The sequence below is a fragment of the Cyprinodon tularosa genome, unplaced genomic scaffold (assembly GCF_016077235.1).
Source record: "Cyprinodon tularosa strain WSP-4 unplaced genomic scaffold, ASM1607723v1 ctg556, whole genome shotgun sequence".
NCBI lineage: Eukaryota > Metazoa > Chordata > Actinopteri > Cyprinodontiformes > Cyprinodontidae > Cyprinodon > Cyprinodon tularosa.
In genome coordinates, this window is record NW_024039292.1 from 248,055 (window position 1) to 273,473 (window position 25,419).

At 37.9% G+C, this 25,419-nt stretch overlaps 1 protein-coding gene across 3 annotated transcripts in view; it reads left to right on the forward strand.

The window, feature by feature from the left end:
• The window catches only part of otud7b (OTU deubiquitinase 7B), a 73,017-nt gene that overhangs the window by 28,133 nt on the left and 19,465 nt on the right, over positions 1-25,419 (forward strand). For all 3 annotated transcript variants that reach the window (XM_038305332.1, XM_038305334.1, XM_038305333.1), the window contains exons 2-6: positions 15,076-15,310; positions 15,689-15,859; positions 18,683-18,913; positions 22,711-22,812; positions 23,166-23,293. In XM_038305332.1, coding sequence (XP_038161260.1) covers positions 15,226-15,310; positions 15,689-15,859; positions 18,683-18,913; positions 22,711-22,812; positions 23,166-23,293 — 717 coding nt within the window. In that variant the 5' untranslated portion in view covers positions 15,076-15,225. The remainder of the gene's footprint in view (positions 1-15,075; positions 15,311-15,688; positions 15,860-18,682; positions 18,914-22,710; positions 22,813-23,165; positions 23,294-25,419) is intronic.

The window sequence follows — 25,419 nt, forward strand, 5'->3', positions numbered from 1 at the left end:
GACAGCTGTCAATCTGGAGAACGGACAAGTCCGCTCTGATGCATGCTGGGTAAATAGGGAGTGGTCAGAACAATATCCGGGGACTTTGTTCGTTTTCGGTCTCCTGTTCTTGTTAATTGAAATAGTGCTAGGGCTGAGGCTGATGACGTTTCACGAGCACACGAGAACGCACAACTACAAATACTGAGAAACGGCCCAAATTTCTTTTAACGCAGTTTCCTCTGATGAAATGAGCCCATACACTGCCTCTACTGCGTCTGCTTCATCCCCCATCTTTGTTTACTCTGATCTCAGATTTAATCCAGAGCTTTGGTGAGATTTCCTGTCTGACAGTTAAATGTTCTGGCTGAAATCAATCTGTGTTTTTATTTTTTGTTTGTTTTTTTTTTATCCATGATATGTGGAGTCTCTCTTAAAAAAAAAAAATAAAAAATACTTGACTTTATAAAAATCGGCTTTAATAGATATCTGTGGATTTTCTTCATCTGTCCCCTTTCTGCAGGGAAACCTAATATTGTATAGTTTGGCTGCTTTGATACCATGTTTAGTTTTCTCCAATGTTGCTGCATATTTTACAGCCAGATCATATCTCCTCTTGGTTCCAAAAATCTGATAAAGACCCAGGTTGTTGAAAGATCCACTTTTTTTTTTTTTAAGATTGTATCAGCCTATTGTAGATTAGATTATAATTAACCCAAACAATAAATGGCTAAAAAAAAAGATGGTGGTTAAAGAAAAGATGATGGGAAACATGCATTTGCATAACACTGATTTATGCAAACGTTTGTTTTTACTGTTTACCTATTGACTATGCACATAAATGTGATCAGATTATATCTTTATTTTGCTTGCTGTATCTTTAGGATGGGATTTTGTTAGCGTAGGGAAGTAACAGGCAGTCATCAATGAATCACTGGCTGGTCTCCAACAGACAGGAGAAAGGCACGGCTCACGTTATGGTTGGTTAACCGCAAGTTATGTTGTTGTTGCAGACAGTCACCTGCCTGAGTCAGCTTCAAAACATGCACATATGTTCTCCTGAGGCGGTTTGACCGACTTCAGGGCAGATATCGTGGGAACGCTTTAATTATTTTTTAAAGCTCTTTTTAATGATACATTAAGGAGCTGCAACATCAAACTTTAAACTCTTTAAATCCAACCTTTAGATTTTTATTTGACAGTATGAGTCACAAATTGGACTTAAGCTAGGCTTAGACCTTAACCCGACAGGTTAGTTGTTGGTATTTCCTCTTGTTTTTGTTTTGATTTGTTGAGGTATAATTTCTCTTAGGCGTCATCACGAACTGTTGACAGATGTCGGGGGGAAAAAAAAAAAACAGAGGAACACGCAAGACAAACTTAAGGTTGTCATGTAATGGAGAATATGAAACTTTTAACTTAAGCTGATAGGTATCATGTGGATGCTATGGATGGTTGCAAGAGCTGAGGTATTTTGACTCAACCATGAATCACAATGGCTTTAATTCTATAATCTATAAATGTTCTATTTAACTCAACTGATTGGTTTTGTTTTATTACAATCTCAAAATGTTGATGCTAACAAATTTACTTTTGTAAACATATTAGAAATAAAACCCTATGGAGTGAATTTTGTTTCATTTATGCTGCAAGCAAATGACACAATTTGTAAATGGAAAAAAAAAGATTTTTTACTGAATTTTGATTTTAAGAACAAAAACTGTAATCTGAAAATTAAACTTGGTGTTTTCTCAGATTTTGTTTTTTTTTAAACTATATTAGTTTTTCCAATTTGATATTTTGAACTTTCCCTTACAGATAAAAAATGTATGTATTTTTTTTTTCTTCAATTTTTACAATTTACAATTTGCATGCTCATGTCAAACCTAATATAAACACACATTGACCAATACAATCTTTGCTAACGTCCAGCAGACCAATAGAAACGCGTCTCCACTCCTCACTTCAGAGGAAAGGCCCGCCCCCAGGAGTCAAGCAAATGTGATGTGAAAAACACAATTTGAGAAGAATGCCATTCATGAAAATCGATCTGAAAAACATAAATAAGTTATAAAAAAATGAAATATAAAATCTGTAAAAAAAAGAATTAAAATATGAAATCTGTGAAAGTATTTTTTTTGTTAAATAAATTAGAAAAATAGTAATTTGAAAAATACAATTTGAGAAAACAGCTAACTTAAACTTGATCTTTTTTTTTAATTAAGAAGTTTATTTTCTGATTTGTTTTTTTATTAATTTATTTATCCTTACATTTCCAAAATGTGTTCCTTGCTTGCAACAATATTGGATCAAAAGGTACTCCGTAGAATTCTGATTTAGCGGTGTGATGGTATAATGACTCAGTGATGGCTTGTATGCAGTCATTAATAAACATAAAGCCCATTAACACCCCCCCTCAGTCTGTCAAACTGCCTGCAGACTAGAAGCTTTATTTTGGTGTCGCTCACTTTGTCTAAAACTCATCTCTGAGTGCGACAGCCTTTTAATTTAGCATCCTCATCCCTCTGCTCTCCCTCTGTAGTTAGATGCTGAGCAATAAAAAAAAAGTTGTCTTTATCTGAATTCTGGCATGAAAATCTGGCATGTTGAGGTTCAGCAGTGAATTGACCCACCCGTCTTAACGATGGCCAAAGCAGTGATATGGTGACCTCCCCGTCTCCCTCTAAGATCCAGCCCGTTCTAACCAAGCCGTCAGCTCAGCACCCACGTGTTCCCAGCAGCTCCTGTTATGTAAGCTCTCCTGCCAGACAAAAGCTCAACATCGCAGATACAAATCACTGACTGGCCTTCGCTGGCAGCACAGCTCCTAATGTTAGCCAGTAATCCAACTTACTGCTGTTTACTACTTAGAATGGGATTTTAACTGGCTGATATTTTAAATCATGCAGTTTATCCAACTTTATCGTTTAGATCGGCTTCATCTTTACTTCTTTAAATCTCAAACGAAGGGTGATACCGATTGTATATTAAAAAATATTAAAAAACAGAATCTAAAAAAACTGAAAAATTATTTTCAAAGCTGTTTTTGGTTAAACCGTTTTTCAAAGTGTTATATCTGGATTGCATTTTTTTCTATTTTAAATTTAAAAATCATAATATGTATATTGTGACACAATTTGCTCCATAAATAAATCTTTTAAAGGTAAATAAAGGGGTAAAATTAGGAGTTCTGTCCAATGCTGACAGATATTTTTGGCCCAATATTAGTGTTATTTTTCCTTCTATAGGCATTGGTAGTAATGCTACGTTCAGTGCAGCACGCTGCAGATGCAGCAGAAGCAGCTAATTTACATACAAAGTCAATAATTGATGCACATCAAGGTGCAGCAAAGAAGAGAAGCTGATTTAGAGCTGGCAGGGAGACGGACACAGTGCTGCAGATGCAGATCGCTATGATCACTCCACTGAAACAGTTTATTAATGCTTAAATTAACTTAAAATGTCGAAACCTGCCGGATAGATATGTTCAATTTTATTATCCTGCTCCCTGCAGTTTGGATTTCGTACTTGAAAAACGTCTTCCAGCCGCATTAGGGGAAAACCGTGAAGAGACGACCGGGCCAGAGGCTGCTCACTTAAAAACATATTAAAACTACTTTTTAACCCACTGATCACAGCAAATATAGCTGCCATTGTTACAGGCAAAGAAAGTATAGGGTAGCTATGCCCAACACGCTAGAGCACCAAAGATGCCTCAAAACTAAACTTGTCCAAGCATAAAAAATGAAGTCGTTTTTGCTGCTGAACGTAGCATAAAAGCAACATCGGTCCATAGAATTTGCTACAAAAATTGGCAGAACAGATCAATGATCAGTGAGATCGATTTTCAAATAAGCTGTAATCACATCCATGACTGTTTGAACATATTGGCCTAAATATGCTGTAATTTTACTATCAACTTAAAAATTACTAGAAATCGACCGGTCAGGATTTAAAGAGCCAAGCTCCAACCACAATAATAAGTGTTTGGCGATCAGGAATCACTGATTACAGCATCAAATCTATACATTGTTCAAAAAACTAAATTGCATCCATGATTTATTTCTGGAATCAAGTTGGAGAGTTAACTGGGCCAGGAGGAAACCATACATCACTCTCTTCCGGCACATTTTAGCTTCCTAAGGGGAATCTCAAAACATCCCTTGGCCAGGAGCTAAAGGCTCATTTAGCAGTTGGTGGGTCTGTCTCATGGTCTTCAGGCTAGAACGCCACCAAAGGGATCCATCCTACTCTAATGCATGAACCACCTCCACTGAGCGCTATCGCTGCACAGCAGCTGCTCCACACCGTAAACCTCCTGGCTGATTAAGCTGCTCATCTTATCTCTCAGGCAGAAACTGGCCGCTCTACATAGGACGCCCATTTCTGCCGATTGTACCTCGATCAGTATCTCATGACCGCAGAATGGTAGAAGATTGATTGGCCGGCAAACAGACGGAGTTACCTTTTGGTTTAGCTACTTCGTCACCATGGCAACTTCTAACAACACCAGAATAAATACCTCATCAGTCTGTCGATCTTTTGTGTCATTATAAAGAGACTAAGATGTATTTTTACTTGAGGGGGAGGTTGACCTGTATTGGTTTGAGGAGCAAAGAACTGATTCATCTGAAAGAAGCGGATAATGGACAATGTGTTTGGTTCAGATCATAAATCTCGCTTCTACATGTTAGGGTTCTCAGCTTGTGGACATGAACACTAAAATTATGAAATTGACAAACTCAACTAAAATTTAACTATATGCGATCCAGTTTAAAACTGTCACTAAAAGTCTGATTTAATCGTTCTATTTATAGTCCTGTAAGTTTATGTCCATTTCTTTTAAAGGTTCATCAACATTTTCGAAACACACACTCTCATCAGACTTAAGCCACTGTCACACCTTGACCATTTAGACGTACAAAAAAATCTGGCAAAAAGGCTGGCATACGTTGGATAAGTTATGGTTACGTTTTGTATGAGTTATCAGCTCAAAATTTCCCGACTTATGCCACTGTATGCCATACGTGGGCCATAAGTTACAGGTAAGTTATCGGATCGTTGACATACGTTAAGTGTAAGTCACTCATAAGTCGTGGCATCTAGCTTATCCAAAACTTCTTAGTTACTTGTGTATAACTTCTGCGTAACTTATCAAGAACTTATCTCCAATGTGTATCGACGTATCGGACGTGTTTCAGACGAGCGCTGATCGCGTTTCCAACTTCCAGCTTCTGTATAATGGCGTATTGGCAGTGTTCACAAGAGGAAACCATCAGTTATCCTCCAGACTTTCACATTTCATTTGCCCAGAAACAATTTTTACTTGCCCAGTATAATGTTTGATAAATATAGTTGCTAATATTCATTTTTGTATATATATCAATGAAACATGTTTGTTTTTTAAATGTTTTTTGTAATTCAGTATTTTTTAAGTTTCCAGGTTCCTGGTGTGTATCTGCATGCGTCAGATAATGAACTCAAGCCTACATTACCGTGTTAACATGCTTTTCAATCCTTCCTGCACATTCTTTTCAAACTAAACTTTGCTTTAAACTGTTGTGTGCTTGGAAAAATATAAATTGTAATGTTAAAAATAAAAAAATAAACACTTGATAGGTTAAAAACTTCACAAGACAGATTTTTAGAGTCACGGTATGTTTATACAAGATAATAATTAATATAATGTGACTTTTCTAGATAATCATTATACATAGTTATTTTTTTCAGGGTTTCCACAGTCTTACATCATTTCAGAATTCCCTGACTTTTAACTGACTCAGGATTAGTTTTCCCTGACAAAATAAATGCAGCAACAAGACAATAATAATAACAAAACAGGTCACCAATTTAACATGTTTAGCTCTATAACATTTAAATGCACCTCTCCAATGTCTAAAAGAAAAAAATTTAATGAAAACTTTTTAATGTTTGACCTGCATCACTGTACAGAAGACTGCCACATGATAGCGCCTTCTAGCTTGTTTGTCGTTTTGGTAACTACATCTAAATTACCGCTAGGTGGACAAAAATCACCCGGCTTTTTCAAATCACACGAGAATGTGTACAAAACAACAAAGATGGCACCGGCAACGCTTCTGGGTCGTTTTCATCGAATGTGGGTGATTTTAAAGTAATTTTTAGTGATAAATAATTTTTTTTTGCAAACATTGCCCGGCGGGCTAATGCAATGAAATTTGTACTCTCCCGACAATAAAAACTACTAGCCCCGGGAGATCGGGCGATGGTTAACATTGAGCCCTGCCATGTATACGCCCAAAATTGGAAAAATAATACATAGAAAATTCAACGTATGCCATCGCTTTAGGAGATACTTGGATGTCAGCCATACGCTGGCTAAATCAGCAAGGTGTGTCAGTGCCCTGACAAAGAAAAAGTGCTTTATATTTATAGAATATAATCCCACATGTCTCTTGTGACTCAGTGTGCAGCTTATACTGACCTTTTCTTTGTAGATAAGTATTTATTGAGGGAGTCTGAAGGTGGGCCAAATGACTTTATATCAGCTGTTGGTTACAGGCTGACATCTGTACATTCTGTCCACAGGCCTTCGTCTTTATCACGCTGAATATTTTCCCGTCCTGTCTGTCACAGCCCACTACTATCTGCCGGGAGATTTAACGTTGACAGCAGCGTTTATCATTGAACATAAATGATAACCTCTGTGGGAGGAAGCTGTGACGCTACAGGCCGAAATAGCCGGGTCGGTACATGATGTCGTACCTCAGAGGCAAGACTTCTTCAGAAGTTTGAGGTTCCCCAGAGATCCATATTTGGACAGTTGCAGATTCTTTTGAACATGTTTTGAAAAACATACTATTTCATTGCAATGCTGGTATTCAGGTATATGTGCCAGTTAAACTGATAAGTGCTGCTTAGTTTACTGTCTTTTTTTAGTTTTCTCAACTTTCATGGTAAATGGCCCATACTAATATATAGGGGTGTAGATCACATCCATCATGGCGATTCAATTCAGTATCCTGACCCAACGATTCGATTATTTTCGATACTCAAGAATACACCACGATACGATTCGAATCGATTAATTGGTTCATTTTTTTTCTCTCTTTTTTAGCCCTACAGGCTAGACAATGTTTCAGATTTGAAATAAATCAATGAAAGCTCTAATGGCGTTATGCATTTTTTTTGAGAAACAACAGCAAATAACAGAAGTAGAAAATTTGTACTCTATCTATTCCTATTAAAACCTCATTCACTGAAAAATAATAATGCCCCTGCTTTATAGATAATGGAAGGCCTCGCATCAAAAAATACTGCACAAAATCAGTGCAATGAGTGCAATGCAATACCTCGTCTCCAGACGTCCCCGCCCCCTCCATAGACGCTCTGCTGCACCTCTCCAAAATTGTAGCTGACCGCAAACAGTGCCGCAGACAGGGGGCCTGCTTGTTTTGTTTTTATGACCGAAATTGCGGAAAACAACTTGTGAAGTTTGATCCGCTAGAAGAGCGAGGTGCGCGAGAACGCTGGGATCCTTTTTCCAGCTGAATCTCTGCTCTTTTTGGCCCTCATGTCCCTCCGTCGTCGGACTAAACTAACCCCCACTTCCTCGCCGCTTCGGCCGTATCTAGACCCACAGCATGTAGCACAGACCACGCTTCAATATTGGACATAAATAAAAAATGTCTGCATCAAGCTCACTGCGACACACTGCTGTAAGAGTACAACCAGGAAGCGAGGTAGGAGGGCAAAACAGGTTTAGCGCCACCGCAGCGCGGGAGGGAGAATTACGTCCAGGAGCAAATGTATAAAAATAGACCGGAGAAAGAAAGAAAAAACATGAGTCGATTCTCTTGGGGACGTGTCGATGCATCGGATCGTCAGCTGTTGGATCGATGCATCGATTAAAAACGATTATTATTTACACCCCTACTGGTAACCTCAGGCGCATGGAGGTTCCTGTCCTACATAAAAAGATTTCTTTGATCATTGTATTAACCCAGCTGCTGTTTACCACCCACCCCAAAAGAAGAATAAATAAAAAGAAAAAGAAAGAAAGTTTGCAGTGGCAGCAGATTCAGAGTCATGTCTGCTAGGAAGTTTGTTGGTCGTGGACGTGAATGTAGGGAGGATCCATCTATCTCACCTTCATGCGCACCCTATGATGGGGATGAAGTCTGGAGGACTCAGGTTTTGGATAATGTAGACACCACGACTTATAAGTAACTTACACTTTAAATATGACAACGGTCAGATGAATGATAAAGAAATATATAAACATATACAGGTGCTGGTCATAAAATTAGAATATCATGAAAAAGTAGATTGATTTCAGTAATTCCATTTAAAAAGTGAAACTTGTATATTATATTCATACATTACATACAAACTCATATATTTCAGATGTTTATTTTGTTTAATTTTGATGATTACAAATGACAACAAATGAAAATCTCAAATTCATCATATCAGAAAATTAGAATATTGTGAAAAGGTTCAAAATTGATGGCCCCTGGTGCCACACTCTAATCAGCTAATTAACTCAAACCACCTGCAAAAGCCTTTAAATGGTCTTTCAGTCTAGTTCTATAGGCTACACAATCATGGGGAAGACTGCTGACTTGACAGTTGTCCAAAAGACGACCATCGACACCTTGCACAAGGAGGGCAAGACACAAAAGGTCATCGCTAAAGAGGCTGGCTGTTCACAGAGCTCAGTGTCCAAGCACATTAATAGAGAGGCGAAGGGAAGGAAAAGATGTGGTCGAAAAAAGTGTACAAGCAAGAGAAATAACCGCACCCTGGAGAGGATTGTGAAACAAAACCCATTCAAAAATGTGGGGGAGATTCACAAAGAGTGGACTGCAGCTGGAGTGAGTGCTTCAAGAACCACCACACACAGACGTATGAAAGACATGGGTTTCTGCTGTCGCATTCCTTGTGTCAAGCCACTCTTGAACCACAGACAGCGTCAGAAGCGTCTTGCCTGGGCTAAAGAGAAACAGGACTGGACTGCTGGTGAGTGGTCCAAAGTCATGTTCTCTGATGAAAGTAAATTTTGCATTTCCTTTGGAAATCAAGGTCCCAGAGTCTGGAGGAAAAGAAGAGAGGCACTTCATCCACGTTGCTTGAAGTCCAGTGTAAAGTTTCCACAGTCAGTGATGGTTTGGGGTGCCATGTCATCTGCTGGTGTTGGTCCATTGTGTTTTCTGAGGTCCAGGGTCAACGCAGCCACATACCAGGAAGTTTTAGAGCACTTCATGCTTCCTGCAGCTGACCAACTTTTTGGAGATGCAGATTTCATTTTCCAACAGGACTTGGCACCTGCACACAGTGCCAAAGCTACCAGTACCTGGTTGAAGGACCATGGTATCCCTGTTCTTAATTGGCCAGCAAACTCTCCTGACCTTAACCCCATAGAAAATCTATGGGGTATTGTGAAGAAGAAGATGCAATACACCAGACCCAACAATTCAGAAGAGCTAAAAGCCACTATTAGAGCAACCTGGGCTATCATAACACCTGAGCAGTGCCACAGACTGATCGACTCCATGCCACGCCGCATTGCTGCAGTAATACAGGCCAAAGGAGGCCCAACTAAATACTGAGTGCTGTACATGCTCATACTTTTCATGTTCATACTTTTCAGTTGGCCAACATTTCTATAAATCCTTTGTTTTTATTGGTCTTCAGTAATATTCTAATTTTCTGATATGATGAATTTGAGATTTTCATTTGTTGTCATTTGTAATCATCAAAATTAAACAAAATAAACATCTGAAATATATGAGTTTGTATGTAATGTATGAATATAATATACAAGTTTCACTTTTTAAATGGAATTACTGAAATCAATCTACTTTTTCATGATATTCTAATTTTATGACCAGCACCTGTATATTTGGTTGACTCAGTTTTATAGTCTTCTTTGTTATTTACCCAAACATTCATGCAGAGTGAGGTAATCCTCATTCCTTATCATTGTTTACACCTTACGCAACTCAGAACCCAAATATAAAAGCTGTGTTCAGTTTAAGTCAGAACTCCTACGCGGGATTAGAGGTGTAGCAGCACACAGAAATCACAGTTCAATACATACTAAAACAACAATGCATATATTTTTAATTTAAAATATATTTGATATATTTTTGAACCTAAAATTCAAATACAGAGGGAATGATTAATTGCTTAGAAGTAAGATGTGTGCAGAAATCTGTGCAGGTTCATTTTAAAGCACATCAGGCTACAGTGAAACATGAAAAATAGCAGAACATGAGATCAAAACTTAAGAAATACTTGAACTTTTAGTCATAATGCCGGTTTGGATTCTAATGCAAACAAAAAAATTAAATTTCATAGCCTAAAACAAAAAAACAAAACACATTCTTTTGGTCCAAAGGTTACCATCGGCAAATATGCTTTCAGCAAACAGAGCAGGAGTCAGACATTTTTTTAGCCATTATTTTTTATGGTTGATGCCAAAACATGTCTAACCGTCATGCATGGTTCGCAATGTAGGAACATCCCGAGTCCTGTTCCGTCCTTTTCGGCTTTTTTTTTTTTTTTTTGAAGCAGTGTCCTTGATCGTTATAAATACAGTGTTATCTCCATTTGTGTAGCAGTCTGAATTAGATCAAAGTTTGTTTCCGTACACCAAAGCGAGTGTAATCAGTTAACATCAAAGAGCTCCACAGACTGTGGGAATGTCGGGGCACGGTCGGTGGCGGATCTGTTCAGCGCCGGAAAGCTTTTTGGAAAGATAAAGAAACGGAGGCAGGCTGAGAGGAAAAAAAGGCTGGTGGAGAAGAGTAAACTGGTGAGTCATGGAAAGCAATGGAAAAGAGTTTGCTTAGTCACAGATGAGCTGGGAGCACCGGGAGGTGGATGAGCTGTGGGACTGATGGGAAGAGATGACTGGAGAGGGATCTGGAAAGAAGTATGGAGTGAATTTCTTTCATTTTTACTAGTTTTCTACTAGTAACTACTGAGTAACATTTTCATTGTTACTCAGTAGTTAACGCTGAGATGTTTTCCTAAGCTTTTTGGGTGTTTTTTTTTTTTTTTTTTTTTTTTTTTTTAAGAACAATTTTAAGAACAATGTTTTCAAAGATTTTATATTTCTCTTTTTTTCAATTTTCTTTGAAAAGATTTATTTTCCTTCTTCTCAAATTGTGTGTTATAGATGATATTCTCTTCATAACATTTTATCGGCCAAAAAATAGAGTTTGAAGTTAAGAGAATATGTTCTATGGAAAGCAATTTGAAAAGAATGCAGTTCGTAGACCTGGTTAAAAAATTTTTTTTTTAAATGTCATCGTATAAAAATTCTATAAAATCTGTAAATCACGGTGATTTAATGAATTTTTATGAATTAAAAATAAAAACAACAATTTTCATTGTGATCACTGAGTCTGGCAGCGGCCATTTTTGCCCAAATATAGTAACCCCTCCCTCCTGCCATCTTCCGGTGGTGATGTCACTACTAGACACATCTGCAATCAACAACAATTATTGAAGATTTCCAGAGGACTTCACCATTGAAATTCACCAGAGCTATAGTGAAACTGACAATGCCCACGTGCACGACAGCTGGATGCTGGAATACATCGGGTTAAAGTGAAAAAAAAAGAGTTATTCCACCTTTCTGATTCCTGATCCTCCACGGATGGGTTGGTCGTTGGATCGCCAACTTGAAGAGGGAGGATTTGCCATCGAACTTCTGGCCAGAGAAAAAACCCGTAATATGTAGCCAACATTTGGAAGAAGAATGTTTTCAAGATGACTTGGATAATAGCGCGTTGTGACGAACACCAGATACAGCACTGGGACTTGATCAACAGCCGATACCGCACCGTGACGTCACAAACCAGTAGGTGGCAGTAGTGTTCTTTGACAAACATGGATCCCTCCAGTAAAGCACATTCAATGAAAATTACTCTTAATTAAAAAACACTTATTTATTTAACAGTATGGAATAATTTCATATTTAAAGCACTTTCAGAAGTTTGAATTAAGAAAAAAAGCTGCAAATGCAGCAAAGTTACTTTTCTTAAAATGTTTTTTTTTTCTTTCAACAACTTTGTAAATTAAGTAAATAAATACGCTACATAGAATTGAATCCAGTGGTTTCTGAGCCAGAAAAATAACAAAAAAAAGGATTGATAACCCACAGTAATATTGAAAAGCTGTTTGAGAGAGTTGAAGACTCGCAGTTATAAGAATACTCCAAACGTCTACAGCTAAATGATTTCTCTTATCTCTTTTTTTTTTATTTGTAAATTACAGTATTTGATTTGCAATCCAACATTCTGAAAAAAATCCCTTTCTAAGTGGAGGATATTATCTGAGTGAACATCCGCTGGTTGGGGTCGGCCTTCTGTCTCCTGCCTTCTGTCCGGCCGCGGCATCGATTGCCCTCTACATCCCTCGTGTCAACAGCCCTTTGATGCTGACTCCTATTCTTTCGGTCTTGATAATGTCTCTACATTGATTCCAGTAGCCGACCGATGCAGCCCCACAGTCCCTTTTAGAGCTGCCCGTGAAATTTGAGGAGTGGAGCGATGTAATGTAATCAATTTCATAGCTGCCGGGGCATCGACAGCCTCAATTACTCTTCACTTATATATACCTCATTATATGAAAATGTATTGCAATTAAGGAAGGGATGTCAACATTGGTTGATGTCTTTTGAGATAAAAATGTGACTTTGAGATGGCTTTAGATATGATTCATGTGGTTTACTTCTTTATGTGATACTTTTGGTCCTAAAATGTTGTCTAGAAATGTTAGATCTACACCTTTTCATGAGCTGTCACTTATACATAGTGAATAAGTATTAGATTATCTCTATTAGTGGATCAGTATCCTTTGTTAGAGTTGTCAAAAATCTAGATTCTCTAAAAAGTAAAGCTGTATCTGGATAAAATGTTAAATCTTCATTGTATGGATACTAAAGACAACTTTTGTATGCATTTAGTATTGTTAATTTTAGACACCTCAGTAAAAGAATAAAAGTTTAGACAACCTTAAAGTCTTAAAATATCGTCAAATATTTTATAAATCGTAATTTTTATCACCATACTATTGATAATAGTGGCTAATTTTTTTTCTTCTATCAATCGATTGATACATGCATAGGTTTGCTGAGAGGTCACATGAAGTTCATGTGTTGCCACCATCTGCTATCCTTTGTTAATGTTTTGATTGGTCAATTAAGTTTCTTTTTTTCGTTTTTGTTTCATTCTAATAATGTAAACTAAAGAAGAAAAGTATGGGCTAAAAGTTTTGCCCACAAAAATCGTCTGTAAATGTCGGCTATCCGTTAGATCAATGTCAAAATAATCTGCATTGGACTGAAAAAGCCTTTTTTGGACCAGAAAATGGTATCAAGTATCAAATATTTTTTTAAGCGTCAATATCTAGTTTTAAATTTCGGTTTCATGGCAATGTTGATGTAAAAAAAAAAAAAGTGAAATTCAAAAAATGTTATCAAGATTAGAATCTTAATAGTTAAGAATACAGTAGCTGTTAACACAAATGTATTGTTTTCAAAAACAAGGGTTGTGCTTTAATATTAGTGTTAACACCGATATTGACAACCAATGTTTTTATTTCTGACAAGGAATTGGTCATGTGATGTTTGTTTGGTCATGTTTGTTTGTTATAGTGATGCAGCAAAGGATTGTGGGTGTTTCAAAAAGGAACTTCTGGTGTTTTTAAATCCTTTGCACTGTGGTGTTTGACACAATGCGAGGGTGTGTTTTCCCTCTATTTTACCTAATATTTGCAACCAACTAGCTTGTGAACCTTCCGCCACAACAAGCCCGCCCTCTTGATAATCAACCAATCACATTCACTTTATTCATTCGTGTAAAGTCGCGCACCACTCTGGAGAATTCGGAAATGCAACGGTTGGAACAGCCTCTTCCCTTTGACTTTAAGTTTGTAAAAGTCTAACTGTTGTTTTGTAATCCTAGCATTCAATTTTGCATTTAGAGTTTGTATTTTGTCATTTTAAATCATTTTAAAGCAGACACATTTTAGTGAAAAAAAAAAAAAAAAACCCAAACAGTTAAATTATTCATAATTGATTCTAGGGGTGTGCAAAATAATCGTGATGATGATGCATCGTGATTCTAATTTTCGTGAACTACTGCATCGATTCTTGATGCCAAGAATCGATTATTAATTTAAAAAAATGAATAAATAAAATTGCATGAATGGTTGGCGAACATCAGCCAAAAACAAGTGCAATACCACTTCCAGTCCAGTAGATGTCGCTGCAAATGTGTTGACGCACGCTGCCTTGTGTCACAAGCATTTCCGGCCGTGGGATACTGTGCCGAGTCATTCAAAAACAAAACATGGAGGAGAAAATATTGCAATGCATCGCAATAATTCAAGTATCGTGATGCATCGTGATAGAATCGCATCGTGGCCTGTGAATCGTGATTCGAATCGAATCGTGACTTCTTTGGCAATACCCACCCCTAATTGATTCTGATTCTCAACATTTTGAACAGATTGTTTCCTATCTGATCTGGTTTGATCTCAAACTGTATTTCTCTCCAATAAACATATTTATTAAATTTTTTGTTACTTGCATTACATGACTTTATATTTATATCACATATTGATGTTAGTATTAATTTAACAGCAAATTAACTTAGGAATGGTAGTTAATGGAAGCCATAAGGACAAATGAAATTGCATTTTTATATTTATATTATCTTTAGGAATTCAATTTTTTTCCTAATGTAGTTTAAATAATGTTTTCCTTGAGAGAATTGGAGGATCAGGCTCTCTGCTTCTGTTTTGCTGTTTCAATCTGTCATGGATTCAGATTTATGCAGAACGTAAAGAGGGCGAACTGTGCTGCAGCGGCCTGAACACAGAAAGCTCTGCTCTCCTGAGATTTTCTGGTTGAAGTTTCAGACTTGACAGAATATTTTTTAATCACAATACAGACTTTGAGTCTGAGGTTATTAAAGCGTGTGTAGAAAAAGAGAAAAAATTTATATATGAAGACCAAAAGAAGAACAGTTTTCCTTTAACATGTAAGGACTCCATCCACACAGCTCAGTTTAACCCTCTGTGTTGTTGTTGTTCTTTCAGGTGAGGCCCTCAGATTAGCCCAGCAGAGGACCCCTCCGCTCCCCCCTCGCTGTCCTGCCCGGAGAGCAGAGTCAGTGTTTGTGCTTCGCTTTCTTTTTTTGTTGTTTTAATGTTTGGAAGCAACCACTCAACTTGTGAATTCATGATCACATGACCGTGGACATGGACGCAGTCCTGTCCGACTTTGTCCGTTCTACTGGAGCCGAACCGGGATTGGCCAGAGATCTTTTAGAAGGTGAGTTCTGGAGCTTCAACCCTTTCCCCCCCATTCCAGGGTTCTTGTCTTGCATCTCCACTGTTTATGACTTTTTAAACTCTTAGGGAAGTGAGGTTAGGCTAATTGAACAGGATTTCTGTCGCTTAGCAGCAGTGAAAGCTGACGGTCTGAAAATGTAATGCAGCTGCAGTAGCAAATGCTGATATGTACCCGAGTGAGGGAATGTGCCAGCGGCCTTTGCATAAGATAAGACAGCCTGCGGGCTTGTGGTAAATATTTAAACTCATTAACGACGTGTCATTGACTCGGCGTATATAAAAGAGGTCCAGGTCGCCGCGTCCTGTCGGCCAGTTGACTCCAACAAATGTTTGTTTTCCTCTTCCTCCGTCTCCGTAGGTAAAAACTGGGACTTCACGGCTGCGCTTAGTGACTTTGAGCAGCTGCGTCAGGTGCAGGGCAGCAACCTGATGTACTCGTTCCCAGAAGAGCGAGTGTATCAACCGTCTGAGAAGGAGATGGCCAGGGTCGGGCGTCCTGTTCTCCACCGACAGGACGAGGTGGTGCAAGGTGAGGCCGTTAGATTCATTCCTCAGGATTTGAAATCTGTTTATGTTTAAAAAAAGGTGCTGATTAGGTCAGGAGGTTATTCTAACAAAGGTTCAGTTGTTGGAGCGTGTCTGGGTCGGCTCGTCAAAGATTGAAGCTGTGTTTACTTACATATTTTCGGCAGGATGGCAATGAATTTTATTTTCCTACTTTCTACACCCCACCCTATGAGCGACAGATGAGTTTCAGCAGAGCAGTGTATTTTGAAAACATTTCAGAGCAGCAGCAATAAGATGGAGGAAAATCAGGAAGTACAGCCGATCCACAAACATCTCAGTGAGTTAGAAAAAAGAAGAGGATTGTTTTTATTTTAGTGATTCAGTTCTAGAAGGAAATTCAGATTAGAGACATTTATACGGCCCTGTTAATGCTGCTTCATTGATTCACAAATTCTGTTTTAAAATATTCCCAAATTTCTCTTTTTGCCTTTTTTTTTTATACATTTTTCCCTTTTTCCACTTCTTTATGAATTCCCTCTTTTCTGTTTATTTTTCTGCATTCTGTTGTTTTTAAATGAATTAAACTTTGTTCTTTTTTTATTTAATAAATAAAAAAAAAAAAATTCCCAGCAATTTCACTTTCTCTGTTTTGTTTTTAATAATTCAGCACACTTTTTCAGCACACTAGCGCCCCTGGTGGCTAAAAGTTGAGATGTTGCTTTTAGCCACTAGAATTACTGACTTTATTTAGTTTTTTTAAAGTTGAGATATTGCTTTAAAAAACTAAATAAAGGCAGTAATTTTATACCAAATGAATAAGTACTTGAGGTTATGTTGCATTCACTGACCTCAGATACTCATAACCAAACTAGTTAATCATTATTTGATAATTAAATAAAAAACTATAAACATGTATAAACGTAAAATCTTTCCATGAAAGATTAAATTGTTGCTTTAATTATTTAGCTTATATTTATCTATTTTTATGTTTTTACATTTGGAATTTGATTAAAATAAGCTTTTTTTTTTTCCCCATACTGCGAATATCTTTTTAGTCAGATGTTCATATACAGGTGCTGGTCATAAAATTAGAATATCATGAAAAAGTAGATTGATTTCAGTAATTCCATTTAAAAAGTGAAACTTGTATATTATATTCATACATTACATACAAACTTATATATTTCAGATGTTTATTTTGTTTAATTTTGATGATTACAAATGACAACAAATGAAAATCTCAAATTCATCATATCAGAAAATTAGAATATTGTGAAAAGGTTCAAAATTGATGGCCCCTGGTGCCACACTCTAATCAGCTAATTAACTCAAACCACCTGCAAAAGCCTTTAAATGGTCTTTCAGTCTAGTTCTATAGGCTACACAATCATGGGGAAGACTGCTGACTTGACAGTTGTCCAAAAGACGACCATCGACACCTTGCACAAGGAGGGCAAGACACAAAAGGTCATCGCTAAAGAGGCTGGCTGTTCACAGAGCTCAGTGTCCAAGCACATTAATAGAGAGGCGAAGGGAAGGAAAAGATGTGGTCGAAAAAAGTGTACAAGCAAGAGAAATAACCGCACCCTGGAGAGGATTGTGAAACAAAACCCATTCAAAAATGTGGGGGAGATTCACAAAGAGTGGACTGCAGCTGGAGTGAGTGCTTCAAGAACCACCACACACAGACGTATGAAAGACATGGGTTTCTGCTGTCGCATTCCTTGTGTCAAGCCACTCTTGAACCACAGACAGCGTCAGAAGCGTCTTGCCTGGGCTAAAGAGAAACAGGACTGGACTGCTGGTGAGTGGTCCAAAGTCATGTTCTCTGATGAAAGTAAATTTTGCATTTCCTTTGGAAATCAAAGTCCCAGAGTCTGGAGGAAAAGAAGAGAGGCACTTCATCCACGTTGCTTGAAGTCCAGTGTAAAGTTTCCACAGTCAGTGATGGTTTGGGGTGCCATGTCATCTGCTGGTGTTGGTCCATTGTGTTTTCTGAGGTCCAGGGTCAACGCAGCCACATACCAGGAAGTTTTAGAGCACTTCATGCTTCCTGCAGCTGACCAACTTTTTGGAGATGCAGATTTCATTTTCCAACAGGACTTGGCACCTGCACACAGTGCCAAAGCTACCAGTACCTGGTTGAAGGACCATGGTATCCCTGTTCTTAATTGGCCAGCAAACTCTCCTGACCTTAACCCCATAGAAAATCTATGGGGTATTGTGAAGAAGAAGATGCAATACACCAGACCCAACAATTCAGAAGAGCTAAAAGCCACTATTAGAGCAACCTGGGCTATCATAACACCTGAGCAGTGCCACAGACTGATCGACTCCATGCCACGCCGCATTGCTGCAGTAATACAGGCCAAAGGAGGCCCAACTAAATACTGAGTGCTGTACATGCTCATACTTTTCATGTTCATACTTTTCAGTTGGCCAACATTTCTATAAATCCTTTGTTTTTATTGGTCTTCAGTAATATTCTAATTTTCTGATATGATGAATTTGAGATTTTCATTTGTTGTCATTTGTAATCATCAAAATTAAACAAAATAAACATCTGAAATATATGAGTTTGTATGTAATGTATGAATATAATATACAAGTTTCACTTTTTAAATGGAATTACTGAAATCAATCTACTTTTTCATGATATTCTAATTTTATGACCAGCACCTGTACTAAAAGTATCTCTTCTTAAACTTATCAGTTAAGCTAAAATATGATTGATAGATCAATTGATTGCTGAAATGATTGATGATGCCCTACGTTGCTTCCAGTTAGTTTCACAGTAGCACCTTGAATCAAACATCTCCTCTCTCTGTCCTCCGCCGGGTTTCAGCCGCCTCAGAGAAGCGTCTGTCCAGGGGGATTTCACACGCCAGTTCCACCATCGTGTCACTGGCCCGCTCCCATGTCTCCAGCACCGGAGGAAGCAGCACCGAGCCTCTCCTGGACACGCCCTTGTGCACTTTCCAACTACCGGACCTCACTGTGTACAGAGATGACTTCCGTAGCTTCATTGAAAGGGACCTGATTGAGCAGTCGATGATGGTGGCGTTGGAAAATGCAGGTTAGACTTTCTGACTGTGACCTACAATATAACAGCCCCGGTTTACTTATTTTCTCACTTGGCTATAAAACCCTTAGTATGAATTCATTTTATATTAAATTTCAACAAATAACTAATATTTCTTTAATAAAATTAGCAGTTGCATTAAATGAATATAGATAACACAGAAATGATGCTCCTGCTTAGGAGAAAATCTTCTGGTGCATCTTTACTCAGAGACCGAGGGTCGGCACATATAATACATACTGTTATTACTCTCTATGAAGGGGAAATCAGGGTTCCCGCGGGTCCTTGAAAAGTCTTAAAAGGCATTGAATTCTTCTAAATAAAACTAAGGCCTTAATTGGTATTAAAATGTCTTAAATCAGTCTTTCGTAGGTCTTAATTTTTAAAACATCATAAATAGGATTATTTTTATTATGATTTATTAATAAAATAAAAGCGTTGTTGCGGCCGGGACATTTGGGAGATGTACCATTACCTTTTTGTCTGGAAAATATAAGCAAGTGTAAATGTAACCAAAATTGTCTCCAGCCAAGAGTTTTCTCCATGGCTAAAACCAGGGAACATACATGAGGCTCAGTGGATTTAGTGCAAGAAGTCATTCAAGCTCAGAACGATGGGAATTAAGGCAGTGGAGTCGCACATGCGAAGCACGAAACACAAAGCGTCAAAATGGAGTTACAGAGAAACAGCCGGTATTTCTCAGTTTAGTTCCACCCTTGTCTCTGCAACGCCTCCACTTATCACCGAATCAAACATACTAAGAAAACCATACAAAGAAAAATAGCTGCAGAAAAGACTTAGCACTGGTTATGTTGGGGCTTTAAAACTGATTTGTTTTGTTCCCTGCTAAAACAAAGTTTGTGAATTCAGTTAAATAATTGTTCAAATATATCTGTCATTTGTGTGTTTTTAGCTTTCTTCCTGTATAGGAAGCTTTTCAGAATTTGAAACATTAGTGCAGTGGTTTATGTTAAAATAAACCTTTGGGTTAAGTTTTCGCAAGCAGGTTTTTCTTGTGTTTCTTGTGAATTTGGTCTTAAATTTTTATTTCAAGTTGCATTAAAAAGTCTTAAAAAGTCTTGAATTTAATTTGCCGTATGCTGTAGGAACCCTGGAAAATGTTAGAAAAATCTGGATCAAGTAACATCAAACATGTCACCTCTGTTATCCACCTGGATAACCTTTTAAGTTGGAGTGATCATGTTGACCACCTATGTTCCCGTTTACAACAAAGGATAAGATGTTTGGTTTTTTATCAAAACATCGTTTTATCAGGCAGTGATGGAGAGCGTCATCAGGTTTGGGATGACGTCTCTCCACACAATCCAAATCAAAGGTCCATCTCCTGGTACAGACTAAATGAAGGTGATGGGGAGGATTGAACATCTCTCCCTTCAGTCCATCTATGAGCAGTCTGTACTCAGGCAGGAACAGAGAGTACTGTGGGACCCCTCCCACATCCTTTATAAGGAATACAAGCTCTCTCCTTCTGGCAGAAGGTTCACAATCTCAAAAACCAAATTGAAACATTTTAAATACTCCTTTGTCCGTGCAGCCTGGAACGCTGCATTTACTCCCGTCATTCTGGCTCATTTTCAATACAGAAGCTGCCTGCTTTGTAATTCTTGTAGAAGTAAACCCAACTGTTGGCTAAACAGCAAAACTGGTGTCTGACATCAACCTCTATTCATGTTCTTGGGCCGTGAACCAGTGGACTGGTCTGGATGTAAATTTGGGGGCGTGACTAAAGTACAGTCCAGAACCAAGTAAGGCAACATCTCCAAGTTTACGTCCTACAGCATAAGGCAAGTTATATTCAAGACTTTTTAAGACTTTTTAATGCCACATGAAATAAAAATTTAAGACCAAATTCACAAGAAACACAAGAAAAACCTGCTTGCGACAACTTAACCTAAAGGTTTATTTTAACATAAACCACTGCAGTAATGTTTCATATTTTGAAAAGCTTCCCATACAGGAAGAAAGCTAAAAACACACAAATGACAGACATATTTTAACAATTATTTAACTGAATTCACAAACTTTGTTTTAGCAGGGAACAAAACAAATCAGTTTTAAAGCCACAACATAACCAGTGCTAAGTCTTTTTTGCAGCTATTTTTCTTTGTATGGTTTTCTTAGTATGTTTGATTTGGTGATAAGTGGAGGCGTTGCAGAGACAAGAGTGGAACTAAACTGAGAAATACCGGCTGTTTCTCCGTAACTCCATTTTGACGATTTGTGTTTCGCGTTTCGCATGCGACTCCACTGCCTTAATTCCCATCGTTCTGAGCTTGAATGACTTCTTGCATAAATCTTCTGTGCCTCATGTATGTTCCCTGGTTTTAGCCATGGAGAAAACTCTTGGCTGGAGACAATTTTGGTTACATTTACACTTGCTCATATTTTCCAGACAAAAAGTTAATGGCGCATCTCCCAAATGTCCCGGCCGCAACAACGCTTTATTGGTTCCGCTATCGGGACGGAACCAATAATGGCGAGCCATTATCTTTTTTAAATAATAAAAAAAAAAGTCAAATTTTTATGTTTTATTTAGATTACAAAAATAAATCGTAATAAAATTAAGCCTATTTATGATGTTTTAAAAATTAAGACCTACGAAAGACTGATTTAAGACATTTTAATACCAATTAAGGCCTTAGTTTTATTTCGAAGAATTAAATGCCTTTTAAGACTTTTTAAGGACCCGCAGGAACCCTGACGTCAACTCTGGGCTTCATTTGTATTTGCCCTAGGGATGCACGATATAATCGGCCCCCTATCGGCATCGGCCTTAAAACTGAATATCGGACATCGGCCACCCCACCGATATTTAACCCGATATTTGATCAGCTTCTGAGTTTCTAAAGTCTAAAAAAAAAAAAAAAAACTACTACTTCTTCTTCCTCAAAAACTTCTTTTTTACAGACTTAAAAACTTCTAAAGACGAGGGAAAAAATATTGATCCATTAAAATATCACAATATCTTCATATGCTGATATATTGCCATTTAAAAACACCATATCAATCTCTTTTACTAATGAAATATTGCTATATGTCATCGTTATGCTACGAAATCCCCTGAAAATTCACGAAATGTTGCCATATTTTTATATGTTGATATATTGACGCGGTATCGATCTATTTTACTAACAAAATCTCACAAGAATTTGCAAAATATCACGAGAGTTTGTAACAGAACGATGAAATTTCACGAGATTTTGAAAGTTAAATAGATCGATACCGCCTTTTTAAAAATCAATTTGATATCAGCATATGAAAATATATTTGAGTATATTATTTTTCAAAGTGTCAGAAATGGATAACAAAACTGCTATTTTCAATGACTACTTATTTTTGTCCAGCTTTAACATCGGTATCGGCTACATGAGTTTTAAAATATCGGATATCGGCCAAAATCCCAATATCGTGCATCCCTAAATTGCCCGTTTTAAAAATTCTCTGTACATAAATTTCACCCACTGAACTATCGTTATTCATTTGTGACAATGGAAACTCGGTTGTGCATTCTATGACCCCTTTAAGGTGTAATAAACTCACACTTCATCAATGATAATTATCCCTAACAGAACCAAATCAATCATGTTTTCAAAATGTTTTAGTAAATCATAATTAGGCATCTAAAAATATTCAAAGCCTTCAGACTCATACTTAAATTTTTAAATATTCTTTACTTTGTGACGGAGATGTTTGCCGACACAGAAATGAACTGCTAATTGTCTAATTTAGCGAACTCTGGGTTTATTTGACTTTATGTTTTGCGCCTGCAGGGCGGCTGAACTGGTGGACAAAAGTCGTTCCAAACTGTCAGAGTCTGCTGCCGCTGGCAACCAGTGGAGATGGAAACTGCCTGTTACACGCTGCCTCGCTGGGTGAGTCCGAGACCTTTCAGGCTGAGCATCGCTCCGGTTCGCTCACCATTAGCATTCATCAGCAGAGCTCCACTGTTGACTGAAGGACTAATTGCACTGTTGCTGTGCTCATTGGCTTACCCTCTGTGGCTCTCTGAGGAGTGCTTGTTTAGAGAAATTAATAAGGCCACAGCGGACCTGCTTCTGTTCTCTGGCTTAATGTCTCACCTCTAAAGCATAAATGCTGATCTAGCTTTTGGGATCTTATCTTTGTAGGAGAAAAAACATCAAGAATTATCTTCTAAATTTGATCAAAGCAAAGATTCCCCATGTTTTTATCAGCATTTAATTCATGCGGTACGTGTCTGGTTCAGGTATGTGGGGCTTCCACGACCGCGACCTGATGCTGCGGAAGTCTCTGTACGCGCTGATGGATCACGGCCTGGAGAGGGAAGCGCTGAAGCGCAGGTGGAGGTGGCAGCAGACCCAGCAGAACAAAGAGGTCAGTTCCACCGGCTGCTCATTTCTACTCCGCTAACTTCATTAGCCTCCTGGCTGCAGCTAAATTACTTTAACTTTTCAGATCTAATGAAAGCTGTTACTTTATTTCTCCCCCTAAAAGCAAAGCAGCAGTAAAACCTTTGGAACATGAATTCCTCGCTCTTATTTCATTTTTTTTTATAGCATTTTTTATCTTTACTGTGTGTCAAACCTTCCCAAAGGAGCATATAGACTGTGGGCTATAGAGAATGCTCTTTATAACGCTTTATTTCTCACGGAGAGGAGATTAATTAAATGTTTTTTTCAACTAATTAGGTTCTAAATAACATAAACCTTTTTATCTTGTTCTTCAAATACAAATGCGAAGAAATACTAGTTGATTTTAATTCTGCTTAGAAAATGCAGCTGATTATCTGAACACTTCTAAAGACGTCTGGTTGCAGCCTTTAAAGAAGGATGGAAATGTTTTCATCCTGGTTTGATGAAGGAGTAAAAAAAAAAAAAAGCAACTTTTAAGAACAGAAACCGTCCATCTTTAAACGGGTTGAGGTCTTGGGGTTAACTCTCGAACAATAGGTCTTTGTTTGTGCGTCAAAACACCATTTGGAGGAATGCAGAAGCCAGGAATGACATAATTTGGTGAAGCGAACGCGGCAGGCATGAATCCGGCTTTAGGGTCAAACTGTACCCCTCCTACAATGCTGGTAATGTGAGAATGACTCAGTCCTAATGATTGGTCATTAGTAGGGTTGGGCATTGTTTTTAATTTGAATGATTCTGGTTCTGACTTAGTGTTTCCGTTGAGTATATATTGATTCTATTCTTTTTCTATTCGTTTAAGAAGAAAAAACATGAAACTTCACTTTACTAAAACCAATATTAAACTTCTCAATGAAATAAAATTCCTTGAGCATCTAACTGTATGTGAACATTACTCTAACTGATCACATGGTTATCATAAACCAGTATAATAAAGGCACACTATGCAACATTTTTCGGTTAATTAATGTGTTCCATAATGTTTTGGATGATTAAATGAGCTATTTCAGGTCGAACAAAGGTTTTCTCGGCCGCCCTGGTGGTCTGTAGGGGAAATACCGTACTTGCAATTGCAAGAGCCCTCGGCCCGCACTCACAGGCGCAGAAGTCTCGTGCATCGCGAGAGTCGGTCTTGCTTTACGGCGAGAACTGCTACACGCCCCCAGTGAAAGGCGTGCTCATTGCTAGCGCAGTGGCGATATTTTTTGCAGTTATCATGGCGGAACCAGCGAGAATTTTCAAACTCAAAAATTTGAACAAAATAGTCCCTTACCGCAGTAGACATGGTGATTCGTTGCGTTCGCCTGTCTGCTAAGCTCAAAACAACCGCGCCTGGCTTGACGGAGAAACCAGAAGACCAGCTGAGCATATTTACGACAGTGCACTTTTACTTTTGCCCTCTGGGGGGAGCCTCGCTGGAAAATCCACACCGGTTGCATAGTATACCTTTAATATCAAACCAGTGTTAATTTCATCAGCTTTTTAAAATTTTGTCTTTTTATTCTTTTTTTTTTCTCTTTTATTCTTGTCATATTTTTACTTTCTGGAAACAATTTTTGTGGGTCATCGTCTTTTCATCGTCACGGGAAAACGGGGCGTTAACCAAATATTTCCGTCATCGTCCTGGTTGACAAAATTAACGCTGTATCAAACCTGTGAGCTCTATTATCTTAAGAATTTTCATAGTTACGTTTTCACATGGCGCTTCTTTGTTTAACCCAAAAGTCCGGTTAGCAAGGATAATTTTATGGATAATTATTTATACCTAAAACTAATACGTTTGCGGTGATTTTAATGAATTTAGCATTAATCAGTAAAAAAAATAAAAACAATAATTTTAATCACGATCACTGAGTCTGGGAGCGGCCATGTTTGCCCAAATATAGTAGCCCCTCCCTCCTGCCATCTTCCAGCAGTGACGTCACGGTGCGGTAAGCCTAGCGCCATTCTACCCGCTTTACAAGCTAAATCAATGGGAACTACTAGACACATCTGCAATCAACAACAATTATTGAAGATTTCCAGAGGACTTCACCATTGAAATTCACCAGAGCTATAGTGAAACTGACAATGCCCACGTGCATGGTA